The following is a 25,291-nucleotide window of genomic DNA, read 5'->3' on the forward strand; positions in this document are numbered from 1 at the left end:
TATTATTTATAAATGCTTGCTATGTTACACTATTTAGAGTGAAAGAGAGTCAGACACCATGGCTTCAATTTAGACAGCATTGTGAAAATATATAAAATGGCTTGGAGACAAAAACCCTTTTATTGCACTCCAGTGTTTCTGCAAATCTGACTTATTACATATGGGTATCCTTGACATCCTGTTAAGTACTTCCTCTGCCCTCTGCTAAATACGTGCCTAAAACTTTGAGGAAAAAAAGGGATGCACTTTGTACTCACGCAAAGACTGGGAACCAGACTGGACAGGTTGACATGCCGTGGTGCAAACATATGAAGCTGCTGAAGACAGGATATAGCAGCTGCCTGAACAAGTGAGTCTGAATGGTCTTGTGTGATTGCACATCCCACCAAACAGGACGAACGGATTGTTGAAATTGTAGCTCCATTACCTAATGTTGTAACACAATATCCTTAATACAGCAGAACTTTTCTATGACAACTGTAGATTTTAAACCTTTGAGAAGCAAGAACTGTTAATGCTTCACAGTTGACAGATTAACATGCAACTTTTCTGAATTCCCATGCAAATTAGAACACTAGAGAGTGTTTCAGTATCTCTTTTTTAGCTCAGTTAAACAATATCCTGACCAAATGAAATTCTGGATTGATGATTTCCAGTCAGAAATATTTTGAGACTATCTTTTCAGGACACAAAAACAGTGAATGATCTGAATTTAGATTTTAAAAGTCTCTTTCATTCTATATATGAGCAACATTTCACGCACTGAACAACTCCCTAAAATATCAGGTGACTCTCAAGCTAGTGTATCTATATATACACACACACACATACATATATGTATATATATATAGGCAATTTTAATTAGCTCCAATTGATGACTTGCACTGCTCTAATCAGACAAGCATTCAAAAGAACAGTATTTAATTTGAAAAACAATCTCATTCTATATTTTCAGAATTAACCTGCATCAGGTTTATAAAAAATCTTGCATTACAGAAATGCAACCTGCAGAACACATCCTACATACATTGTTACTTCAAAAATTAATCATATTCCAGGTCAAAAGGTTAACACACAGATACATAAGTTCAATTAAACCATCTAGAAATATTTCATAACTAGAAACTTAAGTCCAGTTATTCAGAGTTAAAATTTCACTAGTGGCTGGCTCCACCCTATAAATACTCTTCCATTCCATAAATATTCCTAGAAATTCTAGTTAGACAAAGTTACAAATCCATGTTTTTAACACCTGAGGTACAGAATTTCACACACAGTATTTGGCATTACAAGATCTTAGCCTGTGCAGTAAGGTACAGCGATCTAAGGATATCAAGAATAAATGTAAATTAGTTATAGTCCACAATATCATCAATTATGTCAAACTTAAGCTCTTGCCATCATTTAAAAACAAAATAAACACGTGTTAAATAAGTGGAGGAAAAACCTTGCCTCATGTTCCACCTACATATAAAAATGTACACAACAGAATATGCAGCAAGGGCTTCATTGCTTACCTACCATGCAAAGCTGCCATTATCCAGAACACCATACATCACTGCAACTTCTTAATACAAATTTCAAACTGCAGTGAAAAAAGCCCCAAGCAGTCATAAGTAGGATCAGAAGTGAGGTTGCTTGCAGGACTGTAACTAAAGAGTCAACATTGCCTCCCCCCACCTGCAACTAACAAAAACTTGCATTCTTCCATTTAAGATTTCAGTATCATATTTATGCAAGGTAGGTATTTTGTTTTCTCTTCAAATTCTCACTAACCTTGCAGCTCAGGCCCAACAGTAGTTATTATAGCTCCAAGACATCGGCCTAAGCATTGATGGACTTCTGTATGCGACGGTGGGACAGTTAAGAGCAGAGTCAGAACCAGAGAGAGCGTCGGCTCCACGTACCCACGGTACATGGGTCCACTGGAATCTACTATCAAGGCAAGTGAATGGAGAGACCAGGTCTATGAAAAACACAAAGGAGTAGTTTTTAGTAATGCATTCAGGAAATTAAACAGTTTTGTATACAGATGGAACCTAGCTCCATACATCCATACTTAAACACGCCCAGTTAGCTACTCTTACTCCAGAAGTGCTTCAGAAGTTTCAGAAGCTCAAGCAATCACCTGAGAGTTTAAATGTTTCTAACATACTCTATTATCAGCAGTTTTGGCGATAATGGAGATAAGATTACAAAGAATTTGAGAAAAAATATGCTTATGCACTTTGAGGAAGAAAGATACAAAAACAGCACATCCACTTAAAACAAAAAGGAAAAAAGAAAAGTGACTCAAGACAGGAGAAAGAGAGAATCATTGCACTATAAAACTGGACACAGAGTCTGAAATGGGCAGCTTACAAAGCCATTAGTGGGAAGTGCCTTTTACAGTTTAGTAGCAACTGATTTTTGCGACAAGTTTAAAACTTCACAAACATTTTCTAATTTTCCTGTTAGTGGGTGCAAGAGAACAAAGCAGGGCTGTTCAGTCAGTGTACTACAGCATGAGGAAAAAAGATGGTGAAAGATGGATGTATTTCAGTTGCAAGACAAGTCAACTAAAAAAGAGCAAAGTAATTCATTGTAACTGTCAGAGCAAGAAGCAGGTAAAAGGACAGTCCTTTGAGATACTGATGTTTCACAGGAAATAAATTCCACTGACAGACCTGATAACATCAGCTATCTCTCCAAAACATCCTACTAAATGATCTTATTTCACAACCTTTTTACAACAAATACATGAAAAGACTAAGATAAAAGAAGCTGGACTCTTAGGAATACACTGGTAAACCTGACTTTACAACTGCTCCTTTTTAATCCTCTCTGATGCAACCCAAAGACTACTAGCACTAACAATCACAAAACTACTTCCACAGTCCTAACTCATTACAGCTTATCGTTTCAGTTCTGTAAATTTCCATTACTAGTATTTCCATACAGTTTCTGTGTATCCACATTGACCATATAAGGGATGAGATTTAAAAGCTGAGCTTTTTGTAGGGGCCTAGTTGTGTATTCTCAACAGAAAATAAGACAGATATGCAAGTTCCACCTGGACTTCCACTTTATATTTCAGGTTTTTTTCCCCATAAAACAATAACCTTTCCATTTTGGTTTTCAAATGAATGGTGCACAATTACATGCACTACCTACTCATTCATGAAGTTAGTTAGATATGCAAACTGCACTTTGGCTTACCTTAAATAAGTTCAGGAAATTCAAGAGACTATAAATTGTATTTATACATTTTTTAACATTATCTTCAAACAAAACTAGGCTCGTTTTCTCAAGTGGTAAGTTTTGTTATTTTGATTTTTTTATTTCTCTAAGAAATAAGAAAGTACTTAGTACCTGTTCTATTCAAGTGAACAGTTTAAACCAAGGTAGAAGTGGAATTCTGTACAGTTACTGGGAGCTTAGGCTTCTCAATCTGTGGGTATAAAGTGTCCCTACTCATGGGTGGCACACAACTTCCTGCTGCTAAAACGTAAGTTACTATTCCAGTTAATCATTTCCTTGCAGCAACTTGTGAAAAGAACAACAAGAAGTTATCTATTACGTTATGCAATTACACCATAATCATTGAAGTACAATAATGACAGGCAAGACATGCTTTTACTCAAAATAGATTTCTTTTTTCTTTTTTTTCCCCCTTCTGAATTAATTCTTTTAGTACTTTGATAGATTTAATTTCTGGAGAACAAAAGATTGGCACTTTTTCCTCTAACATTCAATTTCTTACTATAAGGATGCATGTACTGATCCATCTAGGGCTTTTTTCTTTTTGCAGCAGCAGCCACAAACAGAGACTTAAAGGAAGTCTTAAAAGACAGACTGAGACACTGACCTCTCCTATTTCTCTTGAGAGAGTAAAGACAGCATTTTCTCCCATTTTTCCAGTACTTTCCACTTTAGAAGCATTCTGAACTGGACAGTGTCTACACATCCAGCAACTCCAAGAACATTACTCTTTTAATAGCACATTTAGAACTCCTTCTACGCTACCAGCAACTTTTAACAGTCAAATCATCCTCTTTTGAGACTTCACATGTCTAGAGTCCATAGTAGATAGAAACCCCTCCTTGACTTATCCTAAGTCTTGGCTCCTGCTAGTTCTCCTTCTGTCCCCTAGCTACAGTTTAGCTTGCAACAGATTTCTCTTTTCATATAAATACAACTTCCAAAGATGATGTGTTGTCATACTGCATATGTATCACATACATAGAAATTACTTGACAAAGAAAACTACTGCCCATCATCCAAGACTCCAGTAACTGATCACATGTTACCCATTAGCCAGTTATTAAAACCTTCTGTTTAGGCAGCTAAGGTAAAACTAACACATTTTGCTTTACAATTAAAGTCAGTTAGGAATGTGGCCACAGTGCATTACTCTGGCACAGCTGACAAGCAGACCCTTGTCCATCTGAATTAATGTGACCACTTGCAACTACCTCCTAACTAGCTATACGGTTACATTTTAATTATACTACATTTTTGGGATTTTGTACTGTTAAGAATTTATAAAGAAAGTTCCACTTTCATGCTCCCTGGTACATACTACATGTCTTAAATGTCACACTATTAAAGAACAGAACAGGTAGTTTAATTTTCAGTTTTCATCCTGAACATTTTAAAGTAGTTTTGCAGTGATCACTTTTTTTTTTACCTGGACTTCAGGAGAGGTTCCATCTTGTGCCAAAGCCAAGAGAATACTGACGCTAGTTTTCAGATGCTGTCCAGAACCTATTCCACCAACATACCGATGGAGACAGCCCAGAGCCAAGGAATGGCCTGTTCTTGATACAACATCTCGAGCAGATTTTAACCTATCAATGTTTGAATAAAAGCAAATCATGTCATTCACTAAGTTTCTTACAAAGAATCTTTGAAGTACCGTAAGAGTGCAGAAGAGTAACAGAATTTTGCAGTCCACCTTACAAGACCTTGAGACACTTGAATAACAAAAGAAAAAACAATGTACTTAATCTATATTGCTATGAACTCATGTTACATATAAGACAAGTTTAAAAAAAAGTTATTTTAATAGTTATTTTCTTTCTTTCTGGTCAGAACTTGACATTTTAGATGAAGAAGAATTTTGGAAGGATACAGAGAGAAAGAATTTAAGAGTTTACTAGTGTTTCACAGTGAATTTAATAATCAGAAAAGTCATTGCTCAACCACTGCAATGAAAAGGAATCAGGAAGAGAAAAATGACTACACATACTGAGAAACTACAAAGAAATCCACAGCTACATCTTTCTCTGCAAAGTCCAGGTTTTAATACAGCTCTTTTCTACAGCTGATTGCTATGACTTTTCCAATAAATCTTTTTTATTTTTTTAAATAGCGAGCCTTTTATTAATAAAACTAAAACAGAATTAATAGTTTTTTGAATGATATAGTTGTATGAAGCAGTGACTTACTGAGCATTTTCCACAAAACTTCTGATTGTGAATGCATGTCACACACATAACTTGGTAACTAAAAATCTTTTCAGTGGGTGGAGATGAGACATAGAAGAAGGACTTCCTAATTAGAACAAAGAAGGACTTTTTTTCCCCTGGTTTTCTGGATATAAGACGCATGCTCTTAACCATCACTGAACAACAAAGTAAATTATGGAATCATAGAATCAATTGGGTTGGAAGAGACCTCTGAGATCATCGAGTCCAACCCCTGGTCCAACTCCAGTCCATTTACCAGATCATGGCACTCAGTGCCATGTCCAATCTCAGTTTAAAAAATGCACATCTAAAATATAAAAAAATTACTTGACAGTGTCAACTGAATGATAATCATTAACAGCTTGATCCTAGGTAAGAATCCAAGAAAATAGTCCCAGTAATAGCAATGCAAGAACAGGTAGTAAGGATGATGTACTTTATTACAAGAGAAAAGGATGAGAAAAATTGAGTTACCCAGAGGTAGGAGAGCTGAACTGAGGCTATGTGCATGCAGCCTGGCCAGCCAAAAATATAGGCTGCAGCCCTGAGGCAGCTGCATTCTGATTCACAAATAGGCTGATGCCTTGACTTTAAGCAAAAAATTGAGAAACATTGTCTTGTTATTTCTATCACACATCTTTCTAAAAACCTAAGATAAACAAGAGAATATGAAAAAATACAGTTCAGTATAAGTTAAATCAATGTTTAAAGAGAATGTTTCAATGAAACAGAACCACTATCACACAGTTCGTATTTCAGACTTAATGTAAGCTGTGCTATCTATTTAACACAGTTTAGTCACCATCGAGTAACTCCTCAAAAGCTATTCATTGGTATCATTTCACATTCCATGTGTTTAACAACTCTGCTTTTATTCCTCACATGAAATAAATGGAAAAGAGAAGAACCTGTTTGAAGATTTGTTAGATCTACATAACCACAGCAATCAAGCATGAAGAGAAGAGAATAATCAGTAGGTAATTTAGAAGAGGAATCTTCCAAACTACATTAAACTGTGATTTTATTTCCTTTTCTGAATTAAAATCAACTTACTTATCAAAACTGTACTGAGCCATTCTAGCAATGAAAGAGGCTTCTCCAACCACCTGAGCCATTCTGCCAAGAGCTTCACCTGCTGCACATCTCAGAATAGGGTTAGGATTATCAAGGGCACCCATTACGAGCGTCAGAGCAGATTTGCGGACTTCTTCTGGACCTAATGTGCTTTTATTCTCAGCTAAACCCTACATGAAAAAGAAAAAACCAACATTCAGATTTAGGGGAAAAAGGGAAGATATATTTAACACCTTCAAGTAAAAATTGAGCACTTTTGATTTTGTTTGCATTTGTGATAGTTATTCTAAAATATATCAGTTGAAAACATTTAAAACTCAAAATCAACAACATCCTGGATCTTATGTTTTCCAACACTGTTTCACACACAGGAAGATGTGTTGCATGAGTCTTTTTTATCAAATGCATTACAGCACTACACACACCCTAGTCCAACTGAGCCTGATCTAGCTTTACACAGGACACCTCAGAAAAAAGAGAAGCTTTAAAAATCTAACAGCAACATCTCTTTCTGTCAAAGTGGAAAACCACAGCCCAGTTATGTTTCTGCAAGAATCACTTACATCAAAGACATTTTAGGTACATGAAACTATCTTTTTTCTTAATAATCAGATCTCTATAAACATTTATACAGCCTCATATAGGAACACTCTGCAGAACAAAACACTAAACACTGCATCTGCAGCTTCTTTGGTTTCCATACTTCAGTAATAGCATATCACCTTTCACAACTCACAAGAAGTCTTTTACTCTGGGAAAAATAATTAAACCCAGGTAAAGTAAAAACACTGCATGTATTACAGAGGAAGAAGTCATAGGCTTTACCAAAGATTGTCATTTTCTGATCTGAAATCCTCATTTCAGCTAAATTTTCACAATTCTTTGACCACTTGGCATGGCATGGAAGATTCCACCAATCTGTCTCAGAATGTACTTTTCAAATTGTAGCAACATAGTCCACATTTCTAAGAACACAAGAAGTGAGGTGCTGTTTTGCCAGGGTATTTTGCCAATCAACCGAAGACATGAGGTACCAGTGATAATCAGCTTAAACTAGGCAGCCATTATTTGTGACTTGCTGTCCAGCTTCCTGACTTGATCATGTGAGGTTGCATTTCCAGCTGTAGCCAGAGAGCACAGAGCTGTACTTGCAGTCACTGGGACCAAGCATGAACAACTAGAATTTGGTGCAGTAAGATAACTAAAATGTAAACCCAAATATATTTCTGGTTTTGTTTCCACAATACTCTATGACATGATGGGTTTTTTGAATATATGTGACAAAGTACTTAAATCCATGATTCCAGTGCAAATAAAACTACAGGACTGAAAATGGAAGTTAAACAAAAAATAAGAAAGACAGACTGAATACTATATAGTGCTGAATACTACAGAATGCAGACTACATGAGCTTCATTCCTTCTCTGTACTGATACATGCAGACAAGAGCTCATATTAATACCTGGGGAGAAAAACGCAATTTCGGTAATTTCAAACTTTTGAATGTTTGAGTAGTAATTTCAGTAATGTTCTTCTAACAGCTCTTTATGCTGAATACAAACTGATGAACTTGGGCATTCATTACAAGCTTACAAGTCTTACCTTCAAGGCACTAAGAACAGCAGTAAAGATATTAAGCTGCACAGCTTGCTGACGAACACCTTTAGCCTGCTTGACACATTCGGCAAAATGATCCAACATCTGTAATCTAAACCAAAGGAAAGAACATAATTGAAGTGACAGCCTTTCAAAATAGAAACTAAAACACAGCTGATAAAAAACACACACAACAAAAGGGCCTTTTAAGTTCAGACACAGAATTTATGCTTCCAGGGCTGCAGAAGGTATTCACTATAGGCAGAACAGGCAGTTATTCTGAATGTCCCTTTGCTGGTTCTTTTACTTCATCCACAAATGTTTTCTATTCCTTTTGAAGAAAACACCCTTATGAGGAAGTGAGTCATCAGGTGCATTTGGCTGAATAACTAGAAATCAGAGTGGAAAATGCTGCCTTTTCATTACCATTTAAAATAGTGTTACCCTCCTTATTCATTCTATTTATCCTATTGCTTTTCCCATTAAACTTCTCTCCTCCCTCCAATTCCTTCACAGAAAACATTACTGGGAGAAGGACTGTTCCTTAGAATATACCAGCAGGACTGTTCCTTAGAATATACCAGCAACAGGAGTGTAATGAATAATCTGCATTCTTACCTACTCAGCAGTTCTGCAGCTAAATCTTTTCATCGTTAACAAGATATAGATCAAGCTGAATTAATGCAAGCTGCCCTCAAGTCTATCCGGCACTTACTGCAAAATGAGATTGACTGCTAGGGAAACCTGTTCCCATCAGGATTGCATTGAAGGATGGTTTTACTTTGAAATGCGCCTTAGAGCTGCTTTCACTCTGTGCTCAGTGACAAATGAGCTAAACTGAATGACAAAAGTAGTTCTGACAACTCATAATTGTAGAGGCAATGTGGAGCACAAAGGAAAGTAAACTGAATTCCATTTCCTCCTTTTCATCATGCACACAATCATTAGTTGAGTATAAATCAAATAGTCTTACTTGTTGAAGCCAAATGAAATTCAATGGATGCCACTGCTGTATTCAAGGCTGATTTGAAGTTAATTGCAATTTTTCAGGAAATTTTGGTTGCATAGAAATTACTACTGTTAAATGCAGTAAGAAAAGAGAAGAATATACTCTCCCTCTCTGAACATTAATCTTCAAAATTAATAAAACTGAGGAAATCACCTAATTTCTAAACTGAGTAGACATATTGTGGAGTTCTGAGACACAATGGACACCAAATAGTAAACTATGAATTTCATGGCAGTTGATACAACAGTCACTTTTTAGATCAGGGAAAAAAAACCCCACAAATTAAAAAAACCCAACATAACATTACCCAGAGAGCGAGGCATTAGGTTCTGGAAGTTAACTCTTATGTAAACTGACCTGTGTTTGTAAGACACATGAGGAAAAACCACACCAAAGAGAGCCACAGATGCGTCGATGACAGATACACCTAGAGGAAGGGGACCAGGTACAGCTTCACCAGCAGGGATGCGCAAATAAATAGAGGAGGGATCATGTTCCAGAGCACCACTTCCAGATGCGCTGTTTGGCTGAAGCTGCAAAATGCCACATAACATGAATACATCTGGATATACCTGTGCACATAAAACTTGGAACTAGAGATAACCAAAAAATATATGCAGTAGCTTAGAACAGCAAAACAACATACAAACACCTGAATGCAACTGCAGTATGCCCATGCACACACAGCAGCATTTACAGGGTCAGCTGAATCCTGGAGGGTCAAAGCATTTAAGAGCAGGATAAATACACAAACTATCACTCCTGGTAGTAAGAGATGGAAATTAGAGAAAAGCAGATGAATTATGGCACTAATAGTAGCTTCTGAATCACTGACTATGATGTAGCATTTCAGAAAACAGGTTATTCATTCATTCTCTGAGCACTGAGTTATAATACAGTATATTAAATGCTCAGTTTTGGTTATAAGAATTCCCTATGCAGAAAGATTTAGAAATAGTACTAGAACTACTAATGCTCCTGTCATCAAGAAAATACTTCCTAACCATCACTCTTTCACGAAAAACATTTTAAAAAGTATGTATTTTCTCTGAAGAAAATTTTATATTCCTGAGCCCTCTGCATCACTGAAAAAAAAAAGGTGATCAAGCAGAATCATAAATAATAGAAGTTAAGGAGTTGGAATGAACCCTGAAGATCATCTACTCCCAGTCCTCCCTGCCATAGGCAGGGACACTCCCCACTAGACCAACTTGCTCAAGGCCTTATCTGCCCTGACTTTGAACACTGACAAGGTTGGGGCAATCCATGATCTCCCTGGGCAACCCAATCCAGTGTCTCACCACCCTCACAGTAAAAAATGTCTTCCTAATATGGAACCTCATTTTCCCCTCTTTCAATTTGTACCCATTACTCTTTGTCTTGTCGATGCAGTTCCTGATGGAGGAACTTTGTCTTCCTTCTCTGTCTTCCCTGTAGGCCCCTTTCAGATACTTGCGATGAGGTCTCCAGACAACCTTCTTTTCTTCAGGCTGAACAGCTCCAAGTTCCTCAGCCTGTCTTTGTAGGCAAGGTGCTTCAGCCCCCATTTCAGCTTTGTGGCCCTCTTATCGAGTTTCTCCAACAGTTCCATGTCCTGCTTGTGCTGAGGACACCAGAACTGTACACAGTACTCAAGTGGGGTTGCATCAGAGCAGAGGGGCAAAATCACCTCCTTCAACCTGGTGGCCACCCTGCATTTGATGCAGCCCAGGATTTGCTTGGCTTTCTGGGCTGCAAGTGCACAGTGCCAGAATTCTGTGACAGAATCCTGGGACGCCTTACAGATCTTCACTTATCAACAGTGCCATGGTTTTGCAGGTAAGAGGTTAACAACCATAATTACAAAAAACCCAAAACAACTCACCAAACACAAAGCCAAAAAAAAATGGGCAAGAGGGGAAGGAAGATCCTAGAAAGCTCTATAGATTGAAGACTGCCCTGGAAGTCTGCTATGTCCACCACAACAAACAAGGCAAGTTTAGAAAACCTTCTTCTGCTTTGACATGCTGATCGTGGCTCAGAAACAGCTTCCCTCCCCTTGGTTTCTCACACTTGGTATCAGTCTTAGCCTTTGGATCTGCTCCATCAAGTGTTCTGATAAACCTTCCCATTTTTAGATGGGGTGTTGCAGAAGAGGCTATTTCAGTAAACAACATTGTATCAACATATCCAAATGAAACAGAACATTTCATGCCACACCTATAAAACCAGTTAAATCTTGTTTTGCTAAAACACCATTTGCAATATTGGTTTCTTGACAGAAGTCTCATTATAAAACATGTTAAGTGGGACCTACATTTCTCCTGGTTCAAAAAAATATATGAGAACAAATGCTACACTAGGAAGATTGCGGGATGGGCAGAGTGTTGGGTTGGTTTTTTAAAAGACATTAGGCTAATTCACTAAGCATTATGCAATTTATATCTCTGATGTAGGTGGTTTTTAATCAAAACAATACCCTGTAGACAGAAGAACTTACATCTTACAGACTTCTAAAATAAGACTAAAAACAAGGCACAAAGCTTCAGTTTTAGAATGCTTCCCCACACACACATCACACAGACAGGGCAGATAATCCGCTCTTTTACTTTTTTATTACCTGATCTTCAATTGACTTATGATCCGTTTCCTGCAGCCAAGAGCCAAGCAGAACACTATCATCATAATGACAAAGAGACCTTAGGAGGGATGTGGTTGTATTAGCAGAGTTGTCTGTCAAAGTAAATTCTGCTACCAATTCTCGAAGCAGTGCATTAAATGATCCTAAAAGACAGATATTAAAAAGAATCATTGCTGCTTCTTAACCAAAACATTCCAGCTAGTGATAACAAGTTACAAAGGTACCATTACTTTGATTTTAGAGGTAGAGAACAGAGAAGTAAATCTGACAAGACCAGAGTTGAGAGCAAGGCTTCAAACAGAACCCTAGGCTCTTAACTCCCAAATCATGGGTACCCACATACCCAAAGAATGGATAAGGTTGGGAACCACTGGGGGTCATCTACTCCAACCTCCCTGCTCAAGTAGGGTCCACCAGAGCACATTCCTCAGGATTTCATCCCATTCTAAATAGCAGATTGGGCCATCCCTTCCAGGATAATAATCTAGATTTTGAAAAAATTTGCTCACCCACACGATCATGTAAATTTAATGAATTAACAAAACCAACCAAACAAAAAGTTAATCTGTCAGATGCTCTGACAGTGTCTGGCAATTTAATAACAACAGATCTGCCTCATACATTAAATCAGGCTAAAATAAGCAAACAAAACACCCCAAACGAAAACACAAATAAAACAAAAAACTACCACTGAAACCAAAACTAAACCTTCATTGTCACATTTGTCTTTTCAGTATACTATGAAATAATGAAGTAATGTTCTCTATCTTTTAAGTAACAATGACTTAAACTACCATTACTGGATCTCATAACTGTCAATATTATGAACAGGACCATAACTTTTATACTCTGTTACTGTATGAATGTTGAGCAACTACCATTCTCTTTAGTTATACTGTCAAGATGACATACAGAAGATGCGGAATACAGTACAAGATTCTTGGAGATTCCTAGAATTCTATTTTCAATCTTACATTTGCTTTGGTAAGTATCAAAAAGGCATGACCAGGAGTAAGTAGAATTTTTACTTTATTAAAAACTGTTAAAAATGTATGTACCTTCATATGTCTTCGGAGGCAATAAGGCCAATATATCATAAAGTCTTAAACGAACCATAGCTGCACTAGCTTTGAGATGAGCTCCATGGGCTTTAATTACTGATGGAATGCTACAGAATTAAAAAAGAAACAATACTGCAGTTACTGAAAACAGTATTTTCAGATTTCTTTTCACAAGATTTATCTCTAGCCAAGGCAAGAAAAAAGTGTTCAGAGAACTACTCTGAACAACGTTGCTCAATTATCAGTACATTTTCAGAAAGTAATTGTACAGAGAAGACTTTTAAAAGAAACAAAAAAACTAAAACAACAAAACCACAACATACACAGTCCTGAATCAGTGAAATGCACCTCCTCACAAGAAAGTCCTATTGTAATTAGGGGTGGGCCAGGGGAAAGAGACAAACACCAAACTACAAAACTAACTCAAGTCTTGTGGTTTTACTTTTATTCTGTAAAATGCTGAAAGTCTTTTCATTAGTTCATTTTATAAGAACAGATGTTTTGATTAACATCTACTATACTAGTGTCCTAGTTTTCTCATTTCTTGCACAAGGATAAGCAAACAATGAATTCAAAAGCTACCTGAACTGGAAATCTAAAGCACAGTTACTGCAGCTATCACAGTAGGCCCTTCAGCACAGGCTATGCAATAATACGTTTACCAAGCTAACAACCATAAACACAATGATCGTAGAAGTTTTTTTTTAAAATGGACAAGCAACAACAGTGCAGTATTACATAAGAACGTGAATAAAAACAAATTACTTCTAGTGTTTTAAGTGTGAGAAAAGACAAAAGTGAATAAAGAGCAAAAACTGCCTACTTACTGCGACATCATTGTCATGGCACATTCTATAGGTGTCATCAGTTTCCTGATCACATCCTCAGTAAGGAGCTCAGGACAGTGAGCAACAAAACTTCTCATAGCTAATAACAAAATAGTTTAAAATTAAACTTTCACTGAAACAAACAAATACAGAACAGAAGGAAGACACAGATCCCAAGAGAATATCAAAAGAGTAGCAATTAAAATATTTATTCAATTATTATATGACAACTTGATAAAACTGTATGTTAAAACCAGGTCACTGACAAAAATCTGACATATTTTACTCATTTTCAAAGAAAGCAGGGAAGTCAAGAGAGGTCTCTCTACTATACTTGGGATGTTTTGGTTTACTGTGCACAAGTAATCTCCAAGTGTGAAATTCTTACCACACAGAGCTCCAGCACGGCCTTCCAATGTTACTTGCCAGGTGAAAGAATCCCCTCTCGCCTTCTCTGCCTCCAGCTCCTTCAGAGAACGTGGAAACACATTTCGCCATAGCAGCAACATCTTAGGCAAGTGATACCGAACAACAGAAGGCCCTAAGCAAAAAAAGTAAAGTGACAGTATAATAAAAACGTGTATTTAACTGAGTGTGAAAAATCTGCTATGAAGACTTTTGCTCTTTAAGCTCTTTTTGTTTTATTTCATTCATTTGTCTTCCTTTTCTCCCTACTTGAACAACTAAAAGTAAATTAAATTCTTTCTCATTTCTAGGTTGAAAGTGTGGCAAATAACTGCCATATATTAACTCTGCTTGTTGATATCAGTACTAAAAATACAGGAAATAGGTTATTCTATACACTGTAATGTTATATAGGCAGTTAAACGCCTCCCTGACATCCGATCCCGTCAGATCTTGGAAGCTAAGCAGGGTCAGCCCCGGATTAGTACTTGGATGGGAGACCTCCTGGGAAATGCCGGGTGCTGTAGGTTCTAGTCCTGAGGACTTCACTGTTACTGTCCAAGCTCGCTCGGCTGTGGCAGATGGACCTCAGGACTTAAACAGTGGGGCCAGTTCTGCGCACGCTGAGCCTCACCTAAAATCCACTGCACAGGCTGGAAGGGCACACCCACGTGGGGAGAGCCCTGCCCAAATCTTCATTCGCGAAGCCGAGCCACACACACATGTTATATGGAACCACTGCCAACTGTCTTTTTGCTGTCTTTTTGACTCCTAATTTTTTTATATTACTATTTTGAAGGTAAGTTCTTTAGCCTTATTTTTTTATATTACTATTTGAAAGTAAATTCTTTAGCCTATCCTAACTTGTCCAAAAAATGAATAGAAAAATAACTGATAGTTATTGATTACTCAAATTAGTTTAACAGTCAAGTTTTTTTAGACTTCTGAAAAAGATCTAATGGCAAGTACATCAAAAATATATTAGAGAAGGACAACCAAAATAGGGGTACACTGTTAGAAAAACATGATAATAAACAGGCAAAAAAGAGAGAATTTAGAGAAACAAAACTAAACATAAAATGGTATTTGCTGAGAGATCAAAATACTGCAGAACACATCAAAACTTTATTGCATTTTCCAGCAGAAAAAACCTCAAACAAAACAGAAAAAACTCAAGAACATACTTAAAACCTCTCAAAATACAGGTTCTGATACTTCTGTGATGGCAGATATGAACACAAAACTGAGTTTTTTAAATGACAACAGAAGGGCTTTTAAACTGACAACATTTCTAGGCAGTACTGTTGCCTATCTACAGGCACACATGCAACTTGTTGGAATGCTCATTGCATTTTACATATGGCCCATTTCTTCCACACCACAATATTAAGGAAGACTGGGCAATTTTGCCCTTTCATAGAATGACTAAAGGTTGAGTTTCTAAAAACAGGGCAGATTTTTTTTTAACTATGGCACTTCCTACTATCCTTGAGCTTACATAAACACTAATACTTCACTTTCCCTCAGCGTAACAACACGACTGAAATAAGTGCTTTAACACTGTTTCCCCTGTATAAGTACTCTTACACTGGATACTGAACTGGTTACATGTCAAGACCATTTGCCAGAGCAGATAATCAGAAATGTTGGACAGGCTTTAAAATAAAAGAAAAAGCAGACCATTTTTACAAACCTAAAGTCATAAGTGCTCCAAGTAAAAGCCACCCAGCTTGAGTTCGCTGCAAGGAGAGCCTGCTGTTTTGTGCAGCAGTTCGTAACAGATCCTCAGCAATACTGACCACCATCTGCACCAATGACAAAAACCAGTGGATTTTAAAAATTTAAATGAAGCCCCTGCAAGCTACTGCTACTTGTTCACACTTACAGACTATACATAAACGTATTCTCAAATCATATAAATTGACCTTGGATAAAGAATAAATGCACATTACATGTTATGCAGATGGGATCCTGTCCTGTATCAAGAATAGCGTGGCCAGCAGGACCAGGGCAGTGATCCTTCCCCTGTACTCTGCATTGGTGAGGCCACACCTTGAGTACTGTGTTCAGTTCTGGGCCCCTCAGTTCAGAAAGGATATTGAGGTGCTGGAGCGAGTCCAGAGAAGAACAACAAGGCTGATGAAGGGACTGGAGCACAAGCCCTATGGGGAGAGGCTGAGGGAGCTGGGGTTGTTTAGCCTGGAGAAGAGGAGGCTCAGAGGTGACCTCATCACTGTCTAGAACTACCTGAAGGGAAATTCTAGCCAGGTGGGGGCTGGTCTCTTCTCCCAGGCACTCAGCAATAGGACAAGGGGGCACGGGCTCAAGCTCTGCCAGGGGAAATTGAAGTTGGAGATCAGAAAAAAATTCTTTACAGAGACAGTAATCAGGCATTGGAATGGTCTGCCCAGAGAGGTGGTGGATTCACCATCCCTGGAGATTTTTAAACTGAGATTGGACGTGGCACTGAGTGCCATGATCTGGTAAAGGGACTGGAGTGGACCAAGGGTTGGACTTGATGATCTTGGAGGTCTTTTCCAACCCAATCGATTCTATGATTCTATGTTTAGTGCTTTTCATATGACAATACAGTCAGAAATTTTCTCATTGGCAATTATTTCATCAATTTTTCAATTTCTCTTCAGTAAACTCAAAAGGAAGAGGAAATAAGCTGTTAAATACTGCACCTGAGATACTACAAACATGCAAACTCCTCTTGTGCTAAGGCACAAGTTCAGTTTCAATAATGCTTTCAATAATGCTCATTAGCATGCCACACATTTTGCAACACTATTGCTTGTAGATAAAAAGGTATCTTTTAGTACGATAAAACACTCACCTTTCCTTTGGCATGAGGAATACCTAGGGGACACTGATGCACACCACCTAACAAAGCAGCCATTGCAAAACTGTAGCCACTAACAGCTTCAGGGGAGGTCTTCAGATTGTTGAGTCTTTCTGCACATCTATCTAAAAATGGAGTCAGCTGGAAAGGCAATGCCACGGCTACACAGCGCAAGCACCACGCAGCAGCAAGTCGAGCGGCCATGCTGGGATGAAGAAGAACTGAAGTCACTGTCTCCAACAGACCTACAGAAAGGAGAGTTTACAGTCTTTACCTTATTATGCACCTTTTAATACACATAGACAAGTAAACTGATACAATACTAGACAGTCAACACAAAAGTTAAGAAAGTCAGAATTAAAGTACTTGAATTTCATGACTTTGCCTTTTTCTTCAAGCAAAAACAGAGGTGAAGCATTATACTGCTTCGCATCTACCATTCTCCACATCCCCACATTCTACCAGCAAAGCTGGAGCTGTCAGAGCCATAGAAGTGACTCCTACTGTTTGGACACTGAAAAGAGGCAGCAACCCTACATAAGAGAACAGGCACTTCATGTGATGATTCCCACAATCTTTTACACAGATTGCCAACAACAGTGCAACAGGAAGACTGATCTTTGTGTTTGCTTCCCATTGCAGCTGAGCATATGCTACAAATGTCACTGACTGCTGTACTCTGCTTTTGAGTGTGCTGCCTCCCTTGCTCCAAGTTTTCATCTTTCTACACTATCCAAACCTCTGGCCTACCTAACCCCTTCTAAATGCGCCCTTTAGTCCAACCTCTATCCACACCAACACCTACTTTAGTTGAGCTCTTGCCAATCTTCTGCTTCAAAGCTTCACTGCTACTTTATCTCTTGCTTTCTCTTGAGCTAGTGAACAATTTCTACCTGCTTTGTTCACAGCAGCTAACAGAAATAATGCTGAGATACAGTCCTCTCTATTCTTATGGGACACAGCAGCCAGAAGGAGTAAGTAAGAGCAGTTGTCCTCACCCCATAGCTGGCACAAAACAGTATAAGAAGAGTATCATATGCATCAAGGCAACAATCTACATGATGAAATGTCTAAAGGAGCCTGCACTTCCATTGGAAAAGATCATAGGCATCTACAAACTGAAAAACTTGAAAGTGCAAAACTGCAGTAAAAATGTGGATTCAGATACTGAAAGAAACAAGAAGAAAATCCCACACAAACCCTGGTCAACTTAAGCCAAAGAACTACTTTTCTTAAATGGGACTACCCACAGCTTCATCTCGACAAAATACTTTTGCCTCCCCACAGAAATTTGGTATTTAAAGGCAATACAGCTTTACAGGAGCAAGTATTTCAGAACTTACATAGCAAAACAATGTATTTCCTATAAAACCTAACAAACTAATACCAAAAACTACAACTTTAGTCACCCTAAGAAAGAGCTTCAGACAGACTCTAATCAAAATAGCTGCTTAATACTTTGTTGAACTTCAACTAAAGTCAGGGTACTCAACACAATGAGTTGGACAAATGTAGCTACCTGGAATACTACAGGAAGAGCCAGTTTCATTGATTTATTTCTTACACATTCATTTATTATTTAACTAGATTTAATGACATTTTATATTCATTGCTCAAATGCCGCACTTAATCTACTTTCATTTATTTGCATACCAATAGAGGGTTCTTGAATAAGGGGAGATGCAGTAGCATTCAGACTCTGAACCAGACTACCCAGTTCCTGGAGGGCACACACCATTACGTGCTGGCTTGCAGCTACATCAGCGGCTCCTGATTTATTTTCACTGTTAGCATCATTCACTACTGCTTCTGTACAAAAGAAAACAAGAGTATCTTGCTTAACTACCATATGAATCACACATGAACATTCACAGGACAGAAAATGACAGTTTTGTTTTGACATCAACCCTATTTTAAAACAAATCTACAAGTTTGGTCATAGTGAGAACTTGCAAAGTGAACACATTCTGAAGGAAAATAGTTTTATAGCTATCAGCCAAAGACAATCATCCAAAGACCATAAAAAAACAGTTGCCCAGTATGGATGGCAGAGCACTAAGACGTAGGATTAACAGTATAACACAGAAATGCAAGTATACAATACACAAGTGCTGTGTATGTGTATCTATACACAGTAACAAAATACCATCTTGACATATCTAGGTTCTGCATACAAATTTGCATGTATATACATTCAATGAAACTAAAGAGACCTTTAGTAAATAATGAATCACAATCTCTAATCAACTTCAAGATATCCAGTTGAGTTCCGAGATCCCACTGTACATTCTTTCCCCTACACAGTATCCCAGAAGCAGCAACTGCCTTTTCAAAGAAAAGAGACTTCACTATCAGCTTAATGTTTGTGTGTCTACTCAGTACAAATTTAAAAAATAGTCCATCTTATATGAAGGGAAGCTGTCATTACCAAGTAAAAACTTTTCCAACTTTTCATCAAATTCATTAGAAATGCCCAAAAAAATGAAACAGTTCTTCTAACTATCCAAATACACAATGGAATCTCCTGCAACTTTGACAAGGTGGCAGAAGGAGTAAATTCTGCAACTGTTTCCTCTCAGAAGTAGCATTTCCCATGAAGTTATTTTCTTGGAAGTAACCCTTATGGAAATCAGAACCCTTTTAAGGTTCCATACTTATCCTATTAAAAATAATTGAGAAGAACCTGCAAAAGTTTCAAAATCAATTTCATTTCCAAATGTTAAACATTGCTTTAAACTCAAAGTAGGTGGCAGCAGAAAAGGATAAGAAACAGATGTTTAGTAAATATAGTGATGTGTAATTCCAATTTACTTTGTAAATTTCCAGTTTGAACTAATTAATTTCATAAGAAACAAATGCCAAGACAGTTTTGTCAGCCCTCTTAGGGAGTATATATTCTGCAAAGTTTTGCAAACGGCTCATATTTTTCTCCCCTAATTCCAGTTTTCAGATTACATCTTTATCTGTCACAAAATCCAACTGGGTATTATTATGGATATTAGAGGGAGAGACACAAGGACCTACAAGATCCTGACTTACAATATCTTCAGCACTGTTAGTAAAAATACTCCACATGACTTTCAAAAGAACCGACCCCAAGATAGCTGGCAAATGCAGATTTTTTTTCCCCCACTTCCATTCTAGGCTTTTGACACTGCATTTGCTATCACAGGATCACAAGCACAGTTTCATACAATCACTTTTCAAGTAGAACTTACATTTTGGATAGCATATTTTAAACCAAATGCAGCTGAACTATCATTTACCATAACAACAGAATTACTCCTCACAGTAGAAGAAAGCTGAAAAATGGCTAACCCAGTACAATGACAGTAACTTTCAACTGGTCTCAAAGAAAGAAAAAATGGTTCTCACCCACTGCCTTCATTTGTTTACCAATGGCTTGACATATATCTTTGGCAGCTGCGATCTGTGCTTTCTCCCCGAGTAAGCTGCCCACAGTTGCTCTCAGGATAAAGGACACGCATCTTCGAGAGTAAACTGCCTCCACGTGGGTCTGAGTTGCACGAGGATGGGAGACCAGATCAAGCACATGGGACAAAAAGGTAGCGAAGTTGCGCTCCAACCACTGACCTCCTAATGTTGTAACAAAGACAACGTAGGCCTGCAATTTCAGAAGTCACACAATGATGCAATTAAAACACAAACAAAAGACTATGTAAGACTACAGTTATAATCTTGTATAATTCAGTACAGTAGCAATACCGGTTACTAATAAGTAACTCTAATGAGGTTATGCAGCATGAATCTATTCAGTAGTGCTGCTGAAACTAAGCTGTTTCCAGTACCAAGAGTAGCCCCTAAACTGTTTTGTATACTGTGAAGCTTCACACACACTCTGCATGACAGTAAGAAAACTTAATTCATCACCTTAGACTTGTCTCTTTCTAAGAAATTTGAGAACACAATGTAAACAACAGCAGCACCGTCAACATGTTACAACTCACAATGAAGACCTCATGTACATCTCACAAAATAGGTGAGTCAAACCAGACTTGTAAGTTAACTTACAAGCAAATACAGAAGTGTGTTATGTTTCCTACTAAAAGGGTTACAACTGTGTATAGATTTTACTTCATTAAAAAAATTACAAACCTGGGTAACACCAACTCGTACTTCCCTATTGACAGATCCTCCTACTTTTAACATCTCTCCACCACTCTTCAGGAAACCAGATCCTCCTCGCAGAAATCCTGTGGCCATGAGCTCCAAGACCTCCTCAAGTGTGGCTCTCTTCACATTTTGTCGCATCACTTTTACAAAAAGGAAAGTAATACTTTGATACCAAAGTCCGAACCAGTACAAGCAATGATCTTGAAACCAGACTTACTAATTCAAAATTATCTTGCAAAAATAAACCTAAGATTTCAGATTAAAAATTGTTTTCATGCTTAAAAAACTAGCCACTTTTCTCAGGTGATTTTTGTCTTTTCTTTATATGACTACAAGAGAATCTGCACTCTTTACTCATTTTAGCTTATTGTTTATAAAAATAAACAGTCCATCTACAATCTTTCACCTACTGGAACAATAATGTGTCCTGCAACAGTCACATAACATGGTACTGAAGGTGAAGTCTGCCCACCTAGACATGGAATTCAGAAGGGCTTGTACCTGTTGCTTGTTTTGGTATCAGTGCTGTAGCCATGACTGTCCCCAAAAGCTTTGACACTGCAACTCGCACACCATAGTTTGAGTTTTCCAGAGCTTTAAAGCATAGTGTTGCAACATTCTCTAGTTCAGCTGTCCACATAAACACTGCTTCATTCTGTAATTCCAGCAGACACTGTAAGAAAAACAGATTTGCTAAGCACCAGGAGATCATTCTTACCTTTTATCTAAGTATCAGACTGCAACTGTCAGGTTTATTCAGCAAATATTTTAATATTAATATTTTACAGGTTCATTTACACGCACTCCCATATACCAAATAATTTAGCTGAGTAAACAATCAAAAGAGTTGCAGAATAGGTTAATATATAGATAAAAAAACCTAAAAGAAACCTCCAAGACAGAACCACATTACCACTTAGGTTCACAGTTAATATATTCTATCTCATAGCTGTTTACAAAGTGAGGAATACAGTACTACAGTACCTGTGAAATAAGTCAAATGTTTGAGCCTGCAGTGCAATTTAAGAAGAACTTACTTGCCCAACTAATTATCAAATTTCCTAGCACACACACACCAGGTCACAGTTCAACAGCAGGTACTTCACAGTCAGAGCACAAGAATTTCTGGGGCTGGTAAGAAACACACCCACCTTCGCCACTGCGCATCTTACAGCCATTGATCTGTCTGTCAGCAGAGACCGGGCGTTCTTGTAAATATCACGGTGACAAGAAGCTGCTGCTCCTCCAAGGCCATTGAGAACTTTCTGCAAACTCATCAGAATTTCACTGCGGCCCTGAGACTGCACACACACAAAAACATTTATGCAAAAATGTGAACACAGTACTTGCACTGAGAACCAGCTACATAATCTTGCATTTTTCTGCTTCTATGCAGGAATATTTTTGAAAACATTGATTATGAAGGCATATATAACCAATACCTAGCTGGTAGAAGTAAGCACTACACACAGCTTTATGAAAACTCCCTCAGTTGTCAAACAAATTAAGACGAACCCACGCAACCCAACAACTTCGCTCTAGAGAAAATGCTTCTGTTCTTCCCCACCATTTATCTACTGCAGGCTCAGGAAAAAATAAAAAGCAGCTTATATGAGAGAACGGGAAGCCCAAGCAACGAACAGCTTCCTACTAGACCTGCACATAGAGGGGTACTTACAATGTAAGCGCACACACACACATAAACAAATTAATAAATAATCCCACAGCTGCCAGGTCAATATCGACACAATCAGTATCCTAATTGGTCCCAACAGAACTATTTGCATAAAATCAGACCCACTGACAGCCCAGTATACATTATCCCAGTATAATGATATGCTTTCTTTTTTCAGGTCATAATCTGACCTGCTAGCACACAGAGTAACAACTTTGCTGCAAAACCTCATTATTTACTACTAATTTTTAAAAACTGAACGTTTATTCAGGGTACATGGGCAAAAATCCTAACACAGTAGTTAGAAATCATACATAAAGTCATCATGCAATTTCAATTACTGATGCCACTATGAAGCAACCACTATAATACTCGTATGATAAACTCCAAACTCTCTGCAGTAGAATTTATACTAATTAGGTAAGTGATTTGCATTTATCAGCGTAGAAGAAAAACTATCCAGGCATTTTGGTAAACACCTTTGGAGGAAAGAGGTTTCAGTTTAAATGGAATCAACACAACATAAATAATCTGAAACCTACCTCTGCACTTTTCAGAGATTTTAAAAGATTATTCACAGTCTCTGGAAAAGAACTACCCAGCATTCTGCCCATTTTTTCATAAAATGCTCCAACACACGCCACAGCAGCCCTATGAAAACAGACATTAATAGTGTACTCTTTTTCTGTATCCCCTAAATGAAGACAAATACTTAAACAGAAATGTTTTAATCATCTTTGATGAATAAAAATCTATTTATAATCCACTACTTATACTGACTGTTCATTTAAACAATCTTTTTGTTCACCAGCTTCTAAGAATACAAATGTATTTGAGAGGGTATTATTAGAGGATCTACACATAGAGTGAAAAATTCTGGAGAAAATAAGATATGCTGAAATTTCAGCAAGATTAGGGTTTTGCTTCAATACACTGTCTCTTTATCCAAGAACCTGCAAGATAACCCCTACCTGGTAATATATCTCGACACATTTTTGTAGATACTGAATTACAGTGTTTTTTCCAAGATTAAAACCTCAAAATACATAAATTACTACATAACACAAGAAAAGTTATAGGCACTGTAAAATCTCTAGGTCCATAAACAGCTATTTACATCTTTTCTTTGCCCTGTCATTTGAGATTAGGAATATTTAACACCATATTGCAGTTATATACACAAATTGTTCCAGGACAGTCACAGAAGCAGCTTCTGAAAACCAGCACTTTTTCATCATAAACGAGGCTTTTTTTAAAATCTGTAATTCTTGGCTAAAAGATCTTCTAGCAAAGCTATGTTAAAACTCATTACAACCTCCTCCTTCAGGGGTATGTCTCCATTAAAAAAAATTCTGGACTATCACTTGGGTAGCATAAATTTTAGAGCATATTACAGCACAAAACCCCTCCCTCTTATCCAAGTTCCTCACAGAACTGCAAGAGCTACAAACAAGAGGACAGTATCTGCCCAAACAATGACTATTTCAGATTTTATTGTTAAATCCTATTGGTGTGATAATGTCTGAAGGCCAAATCAAATTAGAGTTCACTAGACCCTGTGAAAATATGAAGCAGTACGTGTACGAAAGTACCAGAAACAGTTTCAGTGGGAGTTGTTTATCGTATTAACCAAATTCTGACCAGTGAGATTGCTCCAAGAAGTGAGGATAAATTGGATCACACATATTTGCACACACATATCCAAGTATAGAGACTTTGCTTGAGAGACCTGTGCAGTGTATCACAGTACAGGAATATAAAAGGCAATGTCTGATGGGGAAAAAAACTTGAACATTTATTTACGATTCTCTGGGCACAGATAAAGCTGTTTTGTCAATCTGCAGGTTCCACCTTAAATGGGGTACCTGAGTGCAACTAGCAATAATTTCACTGATGGAAAGTCTTCTTGCAGTACTGCATTAACTGTTATCCTCTCCGTGCCATAAGCATGTGAAGAAACATAAGATAGGGCCTTGCCTAGAGAAAGACATTTCTCATTCAAATAGCCATGTAGGTGTCACCTTTGAGCCCTGCCCTGCACAGTCTCAATCCAGCACTTTTCCCTGCTATATCAAGCATATGTGAACTCTAAATAAGCTCACAAATTATAAATAAACATAGCATGACACATATAGGCAGATTCTTCTATAATATCCAGGACCACTCAGAAATCATTCCCCTTTCCCTAATAATATTAAACATACAGTTTTGTGGGCAGGTAGGCTGCAGTATCATCTTTGCTCTTGATGATGTCATTACACTTGTCAAGCGTCTGAAAAACAGTAAATGTGTCTCCGATGCTGTAGAGAGCAGCAAGATTTTTTGCAAGTAGCTTTCGTGTAGGTGGCCCAGGGGAACTGCTGATGAGTCCTGTCAGCTGTTCTACAAGTTTCTTCTGTTTTTCCTTGACATCTGTCTGTTAAGAGACCAAAAATAAATTTTAAAAAGTCATTTAATCCTGTGTCTTGCCACCAACACCCAGAAAAACCTACAAGAGACTGAAGTAAACCTTGTACCACTCCCAACTGCATGTAATTCAGCAAATTTCTTGCCTACAGAGATTCAAGATACATTCAATAACAGCAGAGACAGGTA

The 25,291-nt window shown here is 37.7% G+C and overlaps 1 protein-coding gene across 4 annotated transcripts in view; it reads right to left on the reverse strand.

The window, feature by feature from the left end:
- Positions 1–25,291, reverse strand: part of HEATR5B (HEAT repeat containing 5B) — a 59,727-nt gene that overhangs the window by 30,801 nt on the left and 3,635 nt on the right. For all 4 annotated transcript variants that reach the window (XM_071575512.1, XM_071575502.1, XM_071575486.1 and 1 more), the window contains 19 exons: positions 24,901–25,112; positions 23,239–23,347; positions 22,173–22,322; positions 21,523–21,694; positions 21,004–21,161; positions 20,263–20,512; positions 18,541–18,696; positions 16,882–17,132; positions 15,736–15,847; positions 14,026–14,178; positions 13,638–13,737; positions 12,808–12,917; positions 11,729–11,892; positions 9,487–9,662; positions 8,127–8,232; positions 6,504–6,694; positions 4,670–4,829; positions 1,777–1,966; positions 258–427 (listed from right to left, as the gene is read on the reverse strand). In XM_071575512.1, the coding sequence (XP_071431613.1) occupies positions 258–427; positions 1,777–1,966; positions 4,670–4,829; positions 6,504–6,694; positions 8,127–8,232; positions 9,487–9,662; positions 11,729–11,892; positions 12,808–12,917; positions 13,638–13,737; positions 14,026–14,178; positions 15,736–15,847; positions 16,882–17,132; positions 18,541–18,696; positions 20,263–20,512; positions 21,004–21,161; positions 21,523–21,694; positions 22,173–22,322; positions 23,239–23,347; positions 24,901–25,112 (3,090 nt within the window). The remainder of the gene's footprint in view (positions 1–257; positions 428–1,776; positions 1,967–4,669; positions 4,830–6,503; positions 6,695–8,126; positions 8,233–9,486; positions 9,663–11,728; positions 11,893–12,807; positions 12,918–13,637; positions 13,738–14,025; positions 14,179–15,735; positions 15,848–16,881; positions 17,133–18,540; positions 18,697–20,262; positions 20,513–21,003; positions 21,162–21,522; positions 21,695–22,172; positions 22,323–23,238; positions 23,348–24,900; positions 25,113–25,291) is intronic.

This window comes from Pithys albifrons, chromosome 2 (assembly GCF_047495875.1).
Source record: "Pithys albifrons albifrons isolate INPA30051 chromosome 2, PitAlb_v1, whole genome shotgun sequence".
NCBI classification, from domain to species: Eukaryota; Metazoa; Chordata; class Aves; order Passeriformes; family Thamnophilidae; genus Pithys; species Pithys albifrons.